This window comes from Ovis canadensis, chromosome 1, assembly GCF_042477335.2.
Source record: "Ovis canadensis isolate MfBH-ARS-UI-01 breed Bighorn chromosome 1, ARS-UI_OviCan_v2, whole genome shotgun sequence".
Lineage (NCBI taxonomy): Eukaryota > Metazoa > Chordata > Mammalia > Artiodactyla > Bovidae > Ovis > Ovis canadensis.
In genome coordinates this window covers 207,054,147-207,069,878 of record NC_091245.1, presented here as the reverse complement: position 1 = coordinate 207,069,878, position 15,732 = coordinate 207,054,147, and the positions used below count along the sequence as shown (strand labels likewise).

Below are 15,732 nucleotides of genomic sequence, written 5' to 3'. Positions count from 1 at the left end.
GAGGACTTGGGTCTGCCCCAGGGAGGACTGGGTGTGAGGTGGCATAGTTGCTTGGATCAGAGACCCCGGAAGCACCAGGTATGCAGAGGAGCTGGTGCAGGTGATATGGCTCTATTAGGACTTTTTCTATCTTCTGGCAACTCCTCCCCAGGGAACTTTGCCCCACTGAGGACCAGGTATGGAGGTGGCTTAGCTGGCTGCATCGTGGGAAACCTGGCAGTGCCAGGTGTGCAAGGAAGCTGGTGGCCACGGGTACATGAGATTTTCACACTATTAGGGTTTGTTTGTTTGTTTTTTTCCCGTAGCCTCTGGCAGTTCTACCCTAGTGAGGACTAGGTGTGGAGGTGGCGCAGATGCTTGGATCCCAAGGAACCTGGATGCGCCAGATGTATAGGGAAGCCAGCAGCCACAGGTGCAGGATATAAGGATATAAAAAGGCTATTAGAGCCTTTTTCCAGAGAAGGCAATGGCACCCCACTCCAGTACTCTTGCCTGGAAAATCCCATGGACAGAGGAGCCTGGTGGGCTGCAGTCCATGGGATTGCTAAGACGACTGAGCAACTTCACTTTCACTTTTCACTTTTAACCAGTGGAGAAGGAAATGGCAACCCACTCCAGTGTTCTTGCCTGGAGAATCCCAGGGACGGGGGAGCCTGGTGGGCTGCCGTCTATGGGGTCGCACAGAGCTGGACATGACTGAAGAGACTTAGCAGCAGCAGCAGCAGCAGAGCCTTTTTCTAGCCTCTGGCAGTTGGTGTTCAAAGGGCTTCCTTGGCTGGTCCTTCTATGGTGCTTGGTGCAGCAGGCATTCAAAGGTCCTCCTGGCTGGGGTCCCTCTCTATCGCTTAGTGTGTCAGGCACTCAAAGGGCCACCATCTCTGAGGTCTTTCTCCATCAGCTGCTAGCATCAGTATGTGGGGAGGGAAAGAGGCTACAGTAGTGATTCTACTCCCTGCACTTGACTCAGCAGTATCACCCTGCCTCCAGAGCTGCCCAGCTTTCCTCCAAGGACATTCTTCTATCTCCTCCCTCACATCCCCTCAGGATGTCTCCCACAGTCAATAGCAATCCTTGTCCTGGGACTGCTCTCCAGCCCCTACCCAGTCCCTACTGTGCATACTGGAAGACCTGTGTCCCTGTCTGGGGTACATAGGGCTGCAGTACAGATTGTTTGTGTGGTTCTCATTCCATTCAGACCTTCACAGATCAGCTGCTTCATCCTCCAACAGCCTCAAATGCCTCCCCTTTGTCCCAAACTATTCCTCCGATGCGGGGGTTTCACCCCTGCTTCAGTTCCTCCACTCCATGGGTTCAGGTCCAGTCCTACTCACTCTCTTTCTGTTTTTTCCCTTACTTCCTTCATTCTACCATGTTTTGCGTCAATCTATGTATTCCCTTCTGGTGGTTAGGGACTCCAGCCAGCTCTCAGCTGGTGCTCTGTGAGATCCTCTGCATCTGAAGATATATTCCTGATGCAAGCACAGAGAGAGATAAACTCTGCGTCCACCTACTGCGCTGCTATCTCATCATCTCCTCCAAAATAGTTTTTAGTGTATCTTTAATTCTGGTTCAGGATGAAAAACCTATGATAAGGCTGTGATGGAAAACCCAGGTAGGGCTATGGAAGGGGTCTTCTAGGTTGGTTAAAGCTCTGAGGGTTGAAGACTCTATTTCTCCACTGTGTCTAATAGCTTGAAACCTGGGGAATTTTCATTTCCTTGCTTTCAGTTTATCACAAATACTGCTCTTAGACTTATTAGTCCTATTTTGAGCTGCTGAAAAATTTAAGTTGTTTGATTTATTGTCTCAGGCTCATAAAAAAAAAAAGAGCAAGAGAATGAAAGGAAGGGCTGATTGGGAGAGAGAGAAGAAATGCGAAAGACTTAGAAAGAAGAGGGCTTCTGGATCAGTTTTCCCAGTGGCTCAGCAGTAAAGAATCTGCCTGCAATGCAGAAGACACAGGAGATCTGGGCTCAGTCCCTGGGTGGGGAAGACTCCCTGGAGAAAGAAATGGCAACCCGCCCCAGTATTCTTTCCTGAAAAATTCCATGGACAGAGGAGCCTGGCAGTCCATGGGTTGCAAAGAGTCAGACACAACTGAGCACTGCACTGTACTTGACGTTGTAGAAAATAACATGGAAGAATATTTTCTGAGAGTTTCAGTTTCACAGTTCTTTTGAGAGTGTTAATACAACTTTAGTGAAGAATTTAAGCCTGCTGTGTGACTCTTGTCCTAAGACAGTATCAACCACAAATTGGCGCTTGCCAAGGTCATTTGTCATCTCCCTCTGTGGAGGCTGAATCCTGTGCTACTGCAGCTGTTGTGAAGAGTGAAGCACTCTGTGCTCCAGGGAAACTGGTGGAACACGTCTTTAGATAGATATTTTCAGGAACCTATCTTATAATTCCCAATCCTTGCATCTCCTTATATCTAGAAAAGCACTAAATCCCTTCATGGTGACATCAGCTCCTCATGACTAGCAGAAAACTTTTTGTAAAATAAGTGCATGATGGCATTGAACTCTCCTTTCACCAAAATCTTCTATATTGACCTCCCCCAACTACCACTTTGGAGCAGTTTCTCAGAGCTATCTGAGGTGCTGCCTCCTGGACTGAAGTCCTCATTTTGCCCCAAATAGAACTTAGCTCACACTATCACTTTGTGCATCTTTTCTAGTTGACAACAGTTAGCTTAGTCATCCAGAGGAGGATTATCTACCTCAGGGATCAGGGGGGCCAGTCTTCCATTTTAGGGGGCTTTGCAGGAAACCAGGCTTGCAGTCCTTCCCACCTAGCAGGGTGAACTCAGTTCACACTGGGTGAAGTCCAGTTTGCATTCAAAAGGCAGATACAAATTTTCAGACCATTTGTGTTTCCATTTGCCCTTGCCATTTACATAGAAAATAAAGGGCTGACTTTAATCACAAGGCTATTTTGATTTATTAGGGGCATAGACTTACTCTCTTGAGAAAGCAATGTGCCAGAAGTTCAGGGTTTTCGGTGCATTTTTCCAATTCTTTTAGAAAAGTCCTAGGGAAAGAAAAGTATAATAATGTTTTGATTTATATATATATACGGGATTAACAAAATTTTTTTTGAAATAAAATCACATAATGCTTTAAGAAGTGCATAGAAAAATGTTGTTTTCCAGGCTTTACCACTTTTGACTCATCTTCAACATGCTGATTTGGAAGAAAAAAAATGTATTCTGTGCCATTAATAGGATTCTGTGAAACCACTCATACCTGTTTGGGTAATTCTAAGCACCAGACAGATTGGATACACTGATGATCTCTGCTACATGATAGTGACATTAACAAGAACCACTGTTGCTGCTGTTACTACTACTACTATCATTGAAAGCTGACTATAAATCAGGCATAAGCTAAGTGCTTTGCAAATAGTATCTCATTAAATCCTCCACCAAACCTTGCAAGATAGAGTTTCATAAGTGTGAAACCTGAGGTTCAAAGAAGCTGTATAACTTCTCCAGGAAAAGAAACAGAAATAGTATTTTTATTTCAGCTTTGTGTCTGACCAATGGCAAAGAGATGTGGTTAAGAAACAACTGTGATTCCATTCACCAAGCAGTCTCTTCCCTCCTATCAAGTAGATGTGAGAGCCTGGAGCCATCAGAATGGGTAAAGTAGTAAACACAAGATGTGGTTTTGTCATCTGTAAAATGAAAGAGTTGGAACATGATTTCCTAAGTTCCCTCGTTTTCTCATTCTTTAGAACCCAACACCTTGGGCTAAAAGGACAATTGGGCTAAAAGGACAGGAGCTATGGGCTAAAGGGACAATTGTCTGACTGGTTAGCATTTTCTAACACCCTGGTTCCCACCACCCCTCTATGATAATAGGTAAGTGGACTTGTGTCTTAGTCAACTTTGTACTCCTAATGTGGAACACAGTGCCTGACACAGAACAGGTGCTCAATAAATGCTGATGTGTAAACAGATGAATAAGGAAAGGAACCCATGAATGAATACAACATCGATGCCTGACACTAGTACATGTTCCGTTAATGTCTTTTCCCTTCTTCCTTGGGGACCTTCTCACCTCATTCTCATCTCATCCTACCCCAATCCAATCCACTGAAGCTGAGTTTCAGCTTTAGCATCAGTCCATCCAATGAATATTCAGGACTGATTTCCTTTAGGACTGACTGGTTTGATCCCCTTGCAGTCCAAGGGACTCTCAAGAGTCTTCTCCAACACCACAGTTCAAAAGCATCAATTCTTCAGCACTCATACATACATGACTATTGGAAAAATCATAGCTTTGACTAGATGGACCTTTGGCAGCAAAGTGATGTCTCTGCTTTTTAATATGAAAAGCTGAAACTCCAACACTTTGGCCACTTGATGCAAAGAACTGACTCATTGGAAAAGACCCTAATGCTGGGAAAGTTGAAGGCAGGAAGAAAAGGGGATGACAGAGGATAAGGTGGTTGGATGGCATCACCGACTCAATGGACATGAGTTTGAGCGAGCTCCAGGAGCTGGTGAGGGACAGGGAAGCCTGGTGTGCTACAGTCCATGGGGTCACAAAAAGTAGTCAGACACAACTGAGAGACTGAACTGAACTGAAGTGATTTCCATCCTTCTCTTATCTTCCATTTTCTCTGATAATTTGAATCATTATATACCTGTTGTGAAATTCATAAAGTTCTCTAATGTTCCCAAAGAGAAACTCCTTGTTATTCCGCAGAACATCTGGAATTAGATGCTTCAGCCAAATAAAATCCATTGGAATGATATATCCCTGCAGAGGTGGAAAGAGGGTAGGTTTTACAAACAGGAACACATAGATATGATCTGAATTAGACAGTGGAGAGGCCAAAACTTCAATAATTGGGGAGTATGGCACACATGTTTCTTGCAAGCCATTCTTTCAGATACTTTCTTTTGATGTTATATTCCTCATTGATCTATCTTCAGACTAAGATGGCTTAATGGCAATAATAAAATGATGGTATTTTTACAGGAAGAACAAATCCATTTTTAAAATTTGCTACAAAAGTCAAATGGAAAAGGAAAAAAAACTTACCTCTTATTTTATGACCTGATGCAATTACTATTGTCTTATTTCCTTTATGGCTTTTAAAAGCTTATTATGTATGGTTATAATCATAATACGTATATAATTTGTAGTCTGTTTTTCTATATGCATTTTTAGACTCTGCTTGTAAATTTCTAGAAGTACTATTTTTAATTTAATCTTACAAGCATTTATTTCAATGTTGTGTTCATTATTAAAAATAATTATTTTGTAACAGTTGACTAATACTTCATTTAGCATCAACCATTCCCCTTTTCACTGGATATTTGGTTTTATTCTGATGTTTTATTGTAAAAACTTTCCATTATAAGTTTATACATATAGTTTATTTCTCAAGATTACTACCTTAGGAAGATAGAGAAAATATAAATTTTACTCTTAAGTAAAAAGAATACTACTTAATACAATGAGAAACAATTCTATTTATCAAAATGTTTAAATTATCACATCCGTTGTTGGCAAGCATATGATGAACCTAAGTGGGGCATTACTAGAATCATATGAGTTGCTACAATCCTTTGGAAGTTATTTTGTTACATGAATCAATATAGAATGTCCTCCTGAAAAAAAAAAAAAAAAAAACCAACCGCATGTGCTATTATAAGACCTGAAACTTTGGTGGGAATTCTAGACACATAAAGCAACTATCCTGAATTTCTTTCTGCAACAAAATTTTTACAGTTTGAATACATGATTAACATCCCCCTTGCCCCAAATCTACTTACATCAATTATGTCCTTAATCTCTTTTATGTAAGTCTCTTCAGTCTCAAGCAAGTCACGTACAATATGCCTGAATCAGCAGCAGGTGGGAAGATGAAAGAGAGAGAGAGTGGGGTGGGGGGAAGCAGTGTTTTAGAATTCTTTTAGAATAACAGTCATCAATACAGTTCCCCTCAGTGGCTCACCTACTTAGGTTGTAGACAGTTCATTCTGTTCTGCTGAAAACCCAAGGCCAACATCTCACAAAACCACATTCTGATCACTCTGGCATGAGAAGAAATGGCAAAGTTAAAGGACTCAAAATCCATGTATGCAGCCAGAGAATGACCTATTTGTGGGCCATAGTGTGGGGGCAAGAGGGCAGACACTGGGGTAGGAAATATCAGCTTTGGTTTCTTGGTCAGGAAGGTCTGCCTGATCCCTACATCACACATGTGGTTTCCTAGATTTTCTCTCCAGCCTTCTGCTATTTCATTGCTCACATCATGATCTTTGACCTATAGGGATGCCTTTTTTTGTGTGCATGGGGTTAGATGCCTGTCCTTCCCCCTTCCTCTAGCATTCCATGTTTCTGTGTGATTGATTTCCTACAGCCAGAAGACATGTGCTTTTTCTGTTTCTATTGGAAAGGCAGGTGGGAGTTGTGGTATGCAGAATTCTAACATGGCCCGCAAGATTCCTGGCCCCTAGTGCACATATACCTGCTCCCAGTTAGTCAGTCAAACACTAACATAAGTGAAGATACTTTCCCATTCTGTTTTGTTCCAAATCAGTTGAACTTAAGATAGGTAGATTATCAGGTTGGGCATCTCCTACTCCCATGGACTCTAGATCTGGATCTAAAAATCAGTGAGATTGGAAGCACAAGAAGGATATAGCACAAAGGACGTTCTCCTTTGCTGGATTTGGAGATGGAGGTGGGGTACACACCAAGGATCACAGGCAGCCTCTGGAAGCTGAGTGAAAGTGAAAGTGAAGTCGCTCAGTCGTGTCCGACTCTTTGCGACCCCATGGACTGTAGCCTACCAGGCTCCTCCCTTCATGGACCAGGCTCCTCCCTCCATGGAATTCTCCAGGCAAGCGTACTGGAGTGGGTTGCCATTTCCTTCTCCAGGGGATCTTCCCAACCCAGGGATCAAACCCGGGTCTCCTGCATTCCAGGCAGATGCTTTAACCTCTGAGCCGCCAGGGAAGCTGAGTGGCCCCCAGCTAACAGCCAGCAAGGAAATGGAACTTCAGTCCTATGGTTGCAAGGAACTGAATTCAGTCACAACTGAGTAAACTTAGAAGACACCTTGTAAGAAGTGCAACTGGCCAACACCTTGATTTTATCTACATGACTTCAGCAAAAAGCCAGTCTTGCTATGCTCAGGCAGCTCCTGTCTCGGGGCAACAGTTTGTGGCTGGTTTTCAATGTAGCAATAGAAAAACAAAAGAAAAAGTGAGGCCAGTCCCCACGTCTATCTCCAGACTGTTTTCCTTCTCTCCTCAGGTTGTATGGCCACACTTTCCTTTCAGGGCTTTCTTTCGGGCCTCCAAGTGAATCAGTGTTTGTACAAGTGTTCACATGTAGAATATACACATTTGTGGTTTCCTGTAAGCTCCTTATGAATTATCTATTAAACAGTAGCTTACCCTAGAAAATAGTTTATTTTCCTTTCATAAGAATAGATATAACAAATAGCAACAAATAATCAAAGGATGCGATATAGGAAATTCACACAAATACACAAATGACTATTAGCCTTATAAAAAAAATGCTCAGTACATATGAATCCAACAAAAGCATGGTATAAAGAGGTAAAAATTTTCAGCTTCTATAGTATGTCAGACACTGCAAACCTCAAAGGAAGACTGGCAGATGAAGATATGAAAACATGCTCAGATAATACTAGCAAAAGGATAAATCTGTACAAGATATCTTGAAAATAACTCATCATGCTTTAAAACACACATTGACTGGTGTGTGTGACTTAACTCAGTGTTTTAACTTCTAAACATGTTCATTGTTTGTAATTAAAACAACAGAACCTCAACAACAAGACATAAACTGGAAGTTACCTTAATTATGGTACATACACACAATGAAATGCCAGGCAGTTTTTAAAAAGAATGAAGCTGACTGAATCATGCTGATATGACACAGTCCAAGAGTTTTAAGTGAATTTTAAAAAACAACAACCAAATGTACAACAATGTGTAGAATATGACTAGTTGTATAAAAGTCACACTATTTGTGTAAAATGAGTGTGTATACATACATATATGTAAAATTATCTAATGCTTAGAAAATTCATGCCAAGAAGCTTAAAACATTGTTAAGTGATTTTCTTTAGAAAGTGATAATGAAGACAAGAAAATAGAGGAAAAATTTTTACATTTTACTCTTCACCCTTCTTCAATCTTTGATTTGAAAAAATATGTAAGGACTTTATTGGTGGTCCAGTGGTTGAGAATCCACCTTCCAATGCAGAGGACACCAGTTTGATCTCTGGTTGGGGAACTAAGATACCACATGCCACAGGGGAGCTAAGCCAACCAATGACAACAAATGAGCCTGCACACTCCAGAGTTCATGCTCTGCAGTAAAAGAATCCCACAGCCACAACTAGAGAAGCCCCATTCCCCATGTCGCAACTAGGAAAAGGATGAGTGCTGCAATGAAGACCCAGTATAGCAAAAATAAAAATTTAAATACTTACTGCGTTTATAATTTTTAAAAATGGTTTACATGACACTTTAAAATGAATGTTACTGACAGTAATGACATATACACCCCATTTGAAAGATATCCTACAATTTACCCTATACTATAACAACGATTATCTTTTCTTAAAATGAAAAATTTACATCTATTTATAAATGCTTGTTATAAGACAAAACTGATAAAGGACAGCCATTGACCAAGGATACAATTTCAAGAAGTATAATTCTGCCAAAAAAGTTACTTCAAGATCATATTTATTAGTAGCTAATGAGTCTCTTGTCCCATCACTTCATGGGAAATAGATGGGGAAACAGTGGAAACAGTGTCAGATTTTATTTCGGGGGGCTCCAAAATCACTGCAGATGGTGACTGCAGCCATGAAATTAAAAGATGCTTAATCCTTGGAAGGAAAAGTGAAAGTGAAGTCGCTCAATCTTGTCTGACTCTTTGCGACCCCATGGACTGTAGCCTATCAGGTTGCTCCATCCATGGGATTTTCCAGGCAAGAGTGCTGGAGTGGATTGCCATTTCCTTCTCCAGGGGATTTTCCAGACCCAGGAATTGAACCCGGGTCTCCCACATTGCAGGCAGATGCTTTACCATCTGAGCCACCAGGGAATCCCAATAGCATATTTAAAAGTAGAGGCATTACTTTGCCAACAAAGGTCCATCTAGTCAAGGCTATGGTTTTTCCAGTAGTCGTATATGGATGTGAGAGTTGGACTATAAAGAAAGCTGAGCACCAAAGAACTGATGCTTTTTAACTGTGGTGCTGGAGAAGAGTCTTGAGAGTCCCTTGGACTGCAAGGAGATCCAACCAGTCCATTCTAAAGGAGATCAGTCCTGGGTGTTCATTGGAAGGACTGATGCTGAAGCTGAAACTCCAATACTGTGGCCACCTGATGCAAAGAGTTGACTCATTGGAAAAGACCCTGATGCTGGGAGGGATTGGGGGCAGGAGGAGAAGGGGATGACAGAGGATGAGATGGCTGGATGGCATCATGGACTGGATGGACGTGAGTCTGAGTGAACTCCGGGAGATGGTGATGGACAGGGAGGCCTGGTGTGCTGTGGTTCATGGGGTTGCAAAGAGTCGGACACGACTGAGCGACTGAACTGAACTGAACTGAACTGAATGAGTCTCTAAGTAAAAGGTTCCTTTGATTTTTGTAAATCATCCTGAAATAATGATAATTGCTATGTCAGAAAGAAATACAGGCCTCAATACCAATCTGTTTCTAAGAGCCATGACATTAAGTAGGACCACAGCAACAGTTAAGCATTCATAGAAAACCAGAGTGCAGCCAGCTTCTTATCCTCCTGTGAAGCACTGGGCTTAAGTAACTTGGCAAGGCTGTTTAAGGATGTATTGACAATTAAATGAAGTCACAATGCAGAAATAACTAAGTGGGCAGAAGTCAGTCTTATCATTCAACATTTATATGAGAACTTAGAGACCCCTAGGAGTCTTTAGCAATCTGACACAAGAAAATATTCACAACTCAGAAGCAAAAAAAGTCCCTGATCAGGTCATGTTCCAAATTCAACTGCTTCATTTTAGTATTTTTTTGAGTGCAATGGATAAAACTCCCAACAACAGGAAGTCCCCTGAACACTGGTGGGCTTCATTTCAGTTCAGGTTAAAAAAAAAGAAAAATTCTCACACCATTGTTAGTCATTCTTTTTCTTTTCTTCTCCTTTGTTATCATTACAAATAACTTTATAAAACTGGAGAAACTTAATGATTCTAGCTGATGATTGCCTGCTTTATTATTCCAAAGCACTTTGTTCATAGGAAAAAACTCAAGGATTTAATATCTAAAGTCATCAAGTGTATATTACGTAGGTGAAAACATTGGGAGTACTCAAGTAATTTTAAAACCTTAAACACGTAGAGCAATTTATGTCCTGGTTGATATCTACCCAGGGGTGGAACACTGTAATTAGGATGGGGTTGATGATGCCAGATCAGCCTGCACGAATCTACTCTACACTGAATGTACTCTCTGGCTTTGATTTACATGTAAAAATGGATCTCCCTTCACCCACATCCCCAGGTCATTAAGGAGGAAATGGTAAGGGACTGTTTTTTCTCTGAAGCAACATTATAAGGTAGCATAAAAACATAACTTTGGATGGCTAATTCCATCCTATATAACACCTCCTCTTTGCTTCAGATGACACCATAACCAAGAGACAGGAAAGGAAAGCTTTTTAAAAAGATGAATGCAGCCCTATTTTGTACACAAGATCATTAATGCACTATGTACATGTTAGGATTTCCTAGTAAGTTTCTTCTTTGCCCACACACCTTAATCTGTTCCCTCTTTTAATCCTTCTCCCCATCCCCTCCCCAATTTCCCAGCTCTCCAACAGAAGAATGTTCTTTTGAAAACCAGTCTGTTTGAAGTATATTTTTGCTCATTAACTGCCAATACAATTTGCCATCAAAAGATTTCATTTACTCCTCATAGTCTATCATATCACACACATCAAAAGTATTATAGATTTTCACTTATAAAAAGCTAGTTTTCATCTCATACTCTCTTAGCAAAAATTAAACATCTGTTTTTATCCTTTTCAAACCCCAAAGCTTCTGATGTAATGGATATTCATCTTCTTAAACCTTTCTTTTCCTCTGGTTTCTCTTTATTATTCATGTTTCATTTACCACCCTGTTTCTCCTCTATTCCTTTCTTGTTTCGTCTTTCTCCTTATGTCTAATATTGCTGCTCCCTCAAGATCTGAACTCAAGTTTCTAGACTTCCTTCTCTCCTCTTCCCTCATGCTGTTGACTCTCCTATATCTTTATCTTCCTGCCAAATCTTTGGTCATGCTCAAGCCCATATGTCTTCACCTGGTTGCCTCACAAACACCTCAACACCTCAGGTTGAAGCAGAATTCATCAGACAGGAATAGCATACGTATTGGTACTTACATGCTCCATCACTCAGTCATGTTCGACTCTTTGTGACCCCATGGACTGTAGCCCACCAAGCTCCTCTGTCCATAGAATTTTCTAAGCAAGAATACTGGAGTGGGTTGCCATTTTCTCCTTCAAGGGATCTTCCCAACCCAGAGACCAAACCCACATCTCTTGTGTCTCCTACATTGGTAGGTGGATTCTTTACCACTGAACCACCTGGGAAACCCTATGCATATTGGTGGAAAAGTCGTATTCTAGGGTTCCTAAAAATCACCCTGATAACTTAACTTATATGCAGAGTACATCATGAGAAACTCTGGGCTGGAAGAAGCACAAGCTGGAATGCTGGGAGAAATATCAATCACCTCAGATATGCAAATGACACCACCCTTATGGCAGAAAGTGAAGAGGAACGAAAAAGCCTCTTGATGAAAGTGAAAGAGGAGAGTGAAAAAGTTGGCTTAAAGCTCAACATTCAGAAAACGAAGATCATGGCATCTGGTCCATCACTCCATGGGAAATAGATGGGGAAACAGTGGAAACAGTGGCAGACTTTATTTTCTGGGGCTCCAAAATCACTGCAGATGGTGACTGCAGCCATGAAATTAAAAGATGCTTACTCCTTGGAAGGAAAGTTATGACCAACCTAGATAGCATATTCAAAAGCAGAGACATTATTTTGTCCACAAAGTCCATCTAGTCAAGGCTATGGTTTTTCCAGTGGTCATGTATGGATGTGAGAGTTGGACTGTGAAGAAAGCTGAGCACCGAAGAATTGATGCTTTTGAACTGTGGTGATGGAGAAGAGTCTTGAGAGTCCCTTGGACTGCAAGGAGATCCAACCAGTCCATTCTAAAGGAGATCAGTCCTGAGTGTTCATTGGAAGGACTGATGTTGAAGCTGAAACTCCAATACTTTGGCCACCTCATGAGAAGAGTTGGCTCATTAGAAAGGACTCTGATGCTGGGAGGGATTGAGGGCAGGAGGAGAAGGGGACGACAGAGGATGAGATGACTGGATGGCATCACTGACTCGATGGACGTGAGTCTGAGTGAACTCCGGGAGTTGGTGATGGACAGGGAGGCCTGGCGTGCTGTGATTCATGGGGTTGCACGACTGAGTGACTGAAGTGAACTGAACTGAAAACACAGTTGTTATTGCAAATTCTTCCCTGCCATTATCGCTTACATTCAATCTGCCACCAAGTCTTGTCTTTTCATCTCTGAACACACCTTTTGGAATTACCACTTATTCTCCATTTCCAGTACCTCCAATACAGAGCAAACTCCCCTGTCTTCTTATCTTGACTACTTTGGCACAATCCTAGCAGCTCACTTGTGCCCCTGAGATCTCACTCCCATCAATCTATTATACAGACCACCAGTTTATGCCCCTCCTAAAGCTCCAACTCCATTATACCATCATTCTCCATCTTAAAAACCTTAGCAATTGCCCACAACTGTCAATGTTCCTCCCAGGATTTCAAGACTCTCCATTCATGTGAGAGAATTTTCTTAGGGTGCTTGCTCAAAGGGTAGATACAGACCCATAGATTCAGAATGATCCAGATGCTGGGAAAGAAGACAGGAGGAGAAGGGGGAGACAGAAGATGAGATTGTTGATGGTTGGGTGGCATCATCGACTCAATGGACATGAGTTTGAGCCAACTCCAGGAGATAGTAAAGGACAAGGAAGCCTGGCATGCTGCAGTCCATGCGGTGGCAATGAGTCAGACATGACTGAGTGACTGAACAACAACAAGATTCAGAATGGGTAGCAATATGGTCAAAGAAAACAAACAAACAAAAAACCATCAGTTAATCCTTATTTTACAAGTGGAAAAAGAAGGGCCCAGAGCCACGCATGGACTTGCCCTATGTCTTTGGCTTTGGCAAAGTCAATGTTCTTGCTAACACATTATGTTGCCCCTCTTGGCCTATGTTTGGGGGTGCATTTAAAATCCTGTTTGCTGATTGTGAAATAAAACACAAATTGAAATGAAACTAGCATGATGATATAACAGTACTGAGTTTCAGAAAAATAGGTTTCCAGGTCTATCTCTGCTTCTAACACACAGGGTAACTTTGAACAAGCCATTTTCTTTCTTGGGGCCTGCATTTCTTCATGGATTAGATCAGCTTGAGTATCCCTATTGACTCTCATAGGTCATTTGCTAAACATCTTATCATCTTTTCTGAAAATTTGTTTTAAATTGGAAAATAATTGTTTTACGATGTTGTGTTGGCTTCTGCCATACATCAGTGTAAATTGCCCAGAGGTATGTCCCCTACTTGTTGAACCACCCTCCTACTTCCCAGCCCAGCCTACCCCTGTAGGTTGCCACAGAGCACAGAGTTGAGCTCCCTGAGTCATACAGCAAATTGTCACTGGCTATCTAATTTTCTATATGGTAATGAATATTTTTCAATGCCACTTCCTCAATTTGTCTATCTTATCTTCTTGAATAAGATATATGAAATGATCTTTGGTTTAATCACACCTTGCTTCTCATTTCTCACAAGAAAAGAAGCAAAGGTCATAGGCCTTTCAGTTACTGTGTGACTGCATGCACAGTAGGATGGCAAGGAGAAGGAATTGGTGTGGGCTGGAGAGGTCCTGGAGATGAGAGCTGAACTGTCCTCTCCTCTCTAAGAAGTGAGAACTTGCAGCAAGATGGGAGGGTGACCCAGGAAGGAGGAAACAGGGGCAGGGGCTAGGAGTCCTGGCTACATGCAGGGCCCTGTGGGAACCAGGCTGCTGGGGCAGGGTCTGGGTGGGGAGCGTGGGAGGCAGGGGGAGCCCAAATGCAGGAGATGGCCATTGTGCCAGGCGGTGGTGGGACTCAGGGAAAGGTGCAGGAGTCTGAGTTGGCCAACAGGGCAGGGAATGTCAGGAGCCTGTTTCATTCAGCACAGAGTAGGTCCTGAGGCTTCAGACTTACAAAAACAGGCTCTTAGTTTCACATCCTTCTTCTGCTTGATTAGGTGTTCCATAATTGCTTAATAAATTCCCAGAACTATAAATGGTAACAATTTGAAACGCTATGGATCCATAAGAGGACCGTGTTGAAATTAGTGATACTTTAAGCATTAATAAAAAGTCTGATGAATATAAATAGTTCTGTACTTTCTGGAAGGCTAACAGTTACTAACGTGCCATCAGTTGAAAGTCTTGCTCAGTTACTGATGTGCCATCAGCTCCTTCTGTTTTATATCTCAGTTTCTATATTTGGTCTGATGTTGACTGGATTTGATCTCATTACTCTGATGTGTTTAGGGTAAACTACCTTAAATTCTTTTTAGAGCAGGACGGGGCACAAATAAATTATTATTAAAGTTTATCTGGATGGGTGCTCACTTTTCAATATCACATAATAAATAATGACAAAGTAATTTCATGCATACTGCACTTTTTGAAAGAGGGATTGATTACAAACACAATCCCATTTATCCTAATTCAAGTTAACAATCCTGTATTCGTGTAGTATTTTGGGAATTATAATTGTTTTTCTTTTTGGCTGTATCACATGGCTTGTGGGATCTTAGTTTCCCAACCAGGGAATGAACCAGGGTTCTTGGCAGTGAGAGGCTGGAGTCCTAACTATTGGACTGCCAGGGAATTCCTCCAGTTTTTAAGAATTGCAGTAAAATATATATTACATAAAAATTTCCATTAATTTTTAATTTTTTTGGCCATGCCACATGACCTGTTGGATTCTAGTTCCCAACCAGGATAGAACCCACAGCCCCCTGCATTGGAAGTGTGGAGTCTTAACCACTGGACCACCAGGGAAGTCCTGAAATTTGCCATTTAAATGATTTTTAAGTGTATGATTCAGTGGAATTAAAATATATTCACAAAGTTGTGCAACCATCAGCAGAACTTTTTCATCAACCCAAACTGAAACTCTGTCCGCATCAAAGACTAACAACGTCCTTCCTCCTCCCAGGCCCTGGTAACCTCCATTCCACACTCCATTTTCTGTTTCTATCATTTTGCCTACGTAAGTGGAACCATACACCATTTATTATTTTTTATCTGGCTTATTTCACTTAACACAATGTTTTCAAAGTTCATCCATGATGTAGCATGTATCAGATTTCATTCCTGTTAAAGGCTTTACATCTTCTATTGTTTGCATAGACGATATTTTGCTTATCCATTTGCTTGTTGATGGCCACTTGGGTTGTTTCTGCATTTTGGCTATTGTGAATAACGTGAACATTAGTTTGTGAATCTCTGTTGAGTTATTGATTTCACTTCCTTTGGGTATATACCCAGAAGTAAAATTGCTAAATTATACGGTAATTCTAT

At 41.4% G+C, this 15,732-nt stretch overlaps 1 protein-coding gene across 1 annotated transcript in view; it reads right to left on the bottom strand.

Moving 5' to 3' along the window:
* Positions 1 to 15,732, bottom strand: part of MCF2L2 (MCF.2 cell line derived transforming sequence-like 2) — a 280,069-nt gene that overhangs the window by 68,658 nt on the left and 195,679 nt on the right. The window contains exons 16-18 of the mRNA XM_069594515.1: positions 5,789 to 5,855; positions 4,651 to 4,766; positions 2,961 to 3,030 (exon numbers count right to left, since the gene is read on the bottom strand). Of these exons, the coding sequence (XP_069450616.1) occupies positions 2,961 to 3,030; positions 4,651 to 4,766; positions 5,789 to 5,855 (253 nt within the window). The remainder of the gene's footprint in view (positions 1 to 2,960; positions 3,031 to 4,650; positions 4,767 to 5,788; positions 5,856 to 15,732) is intronic.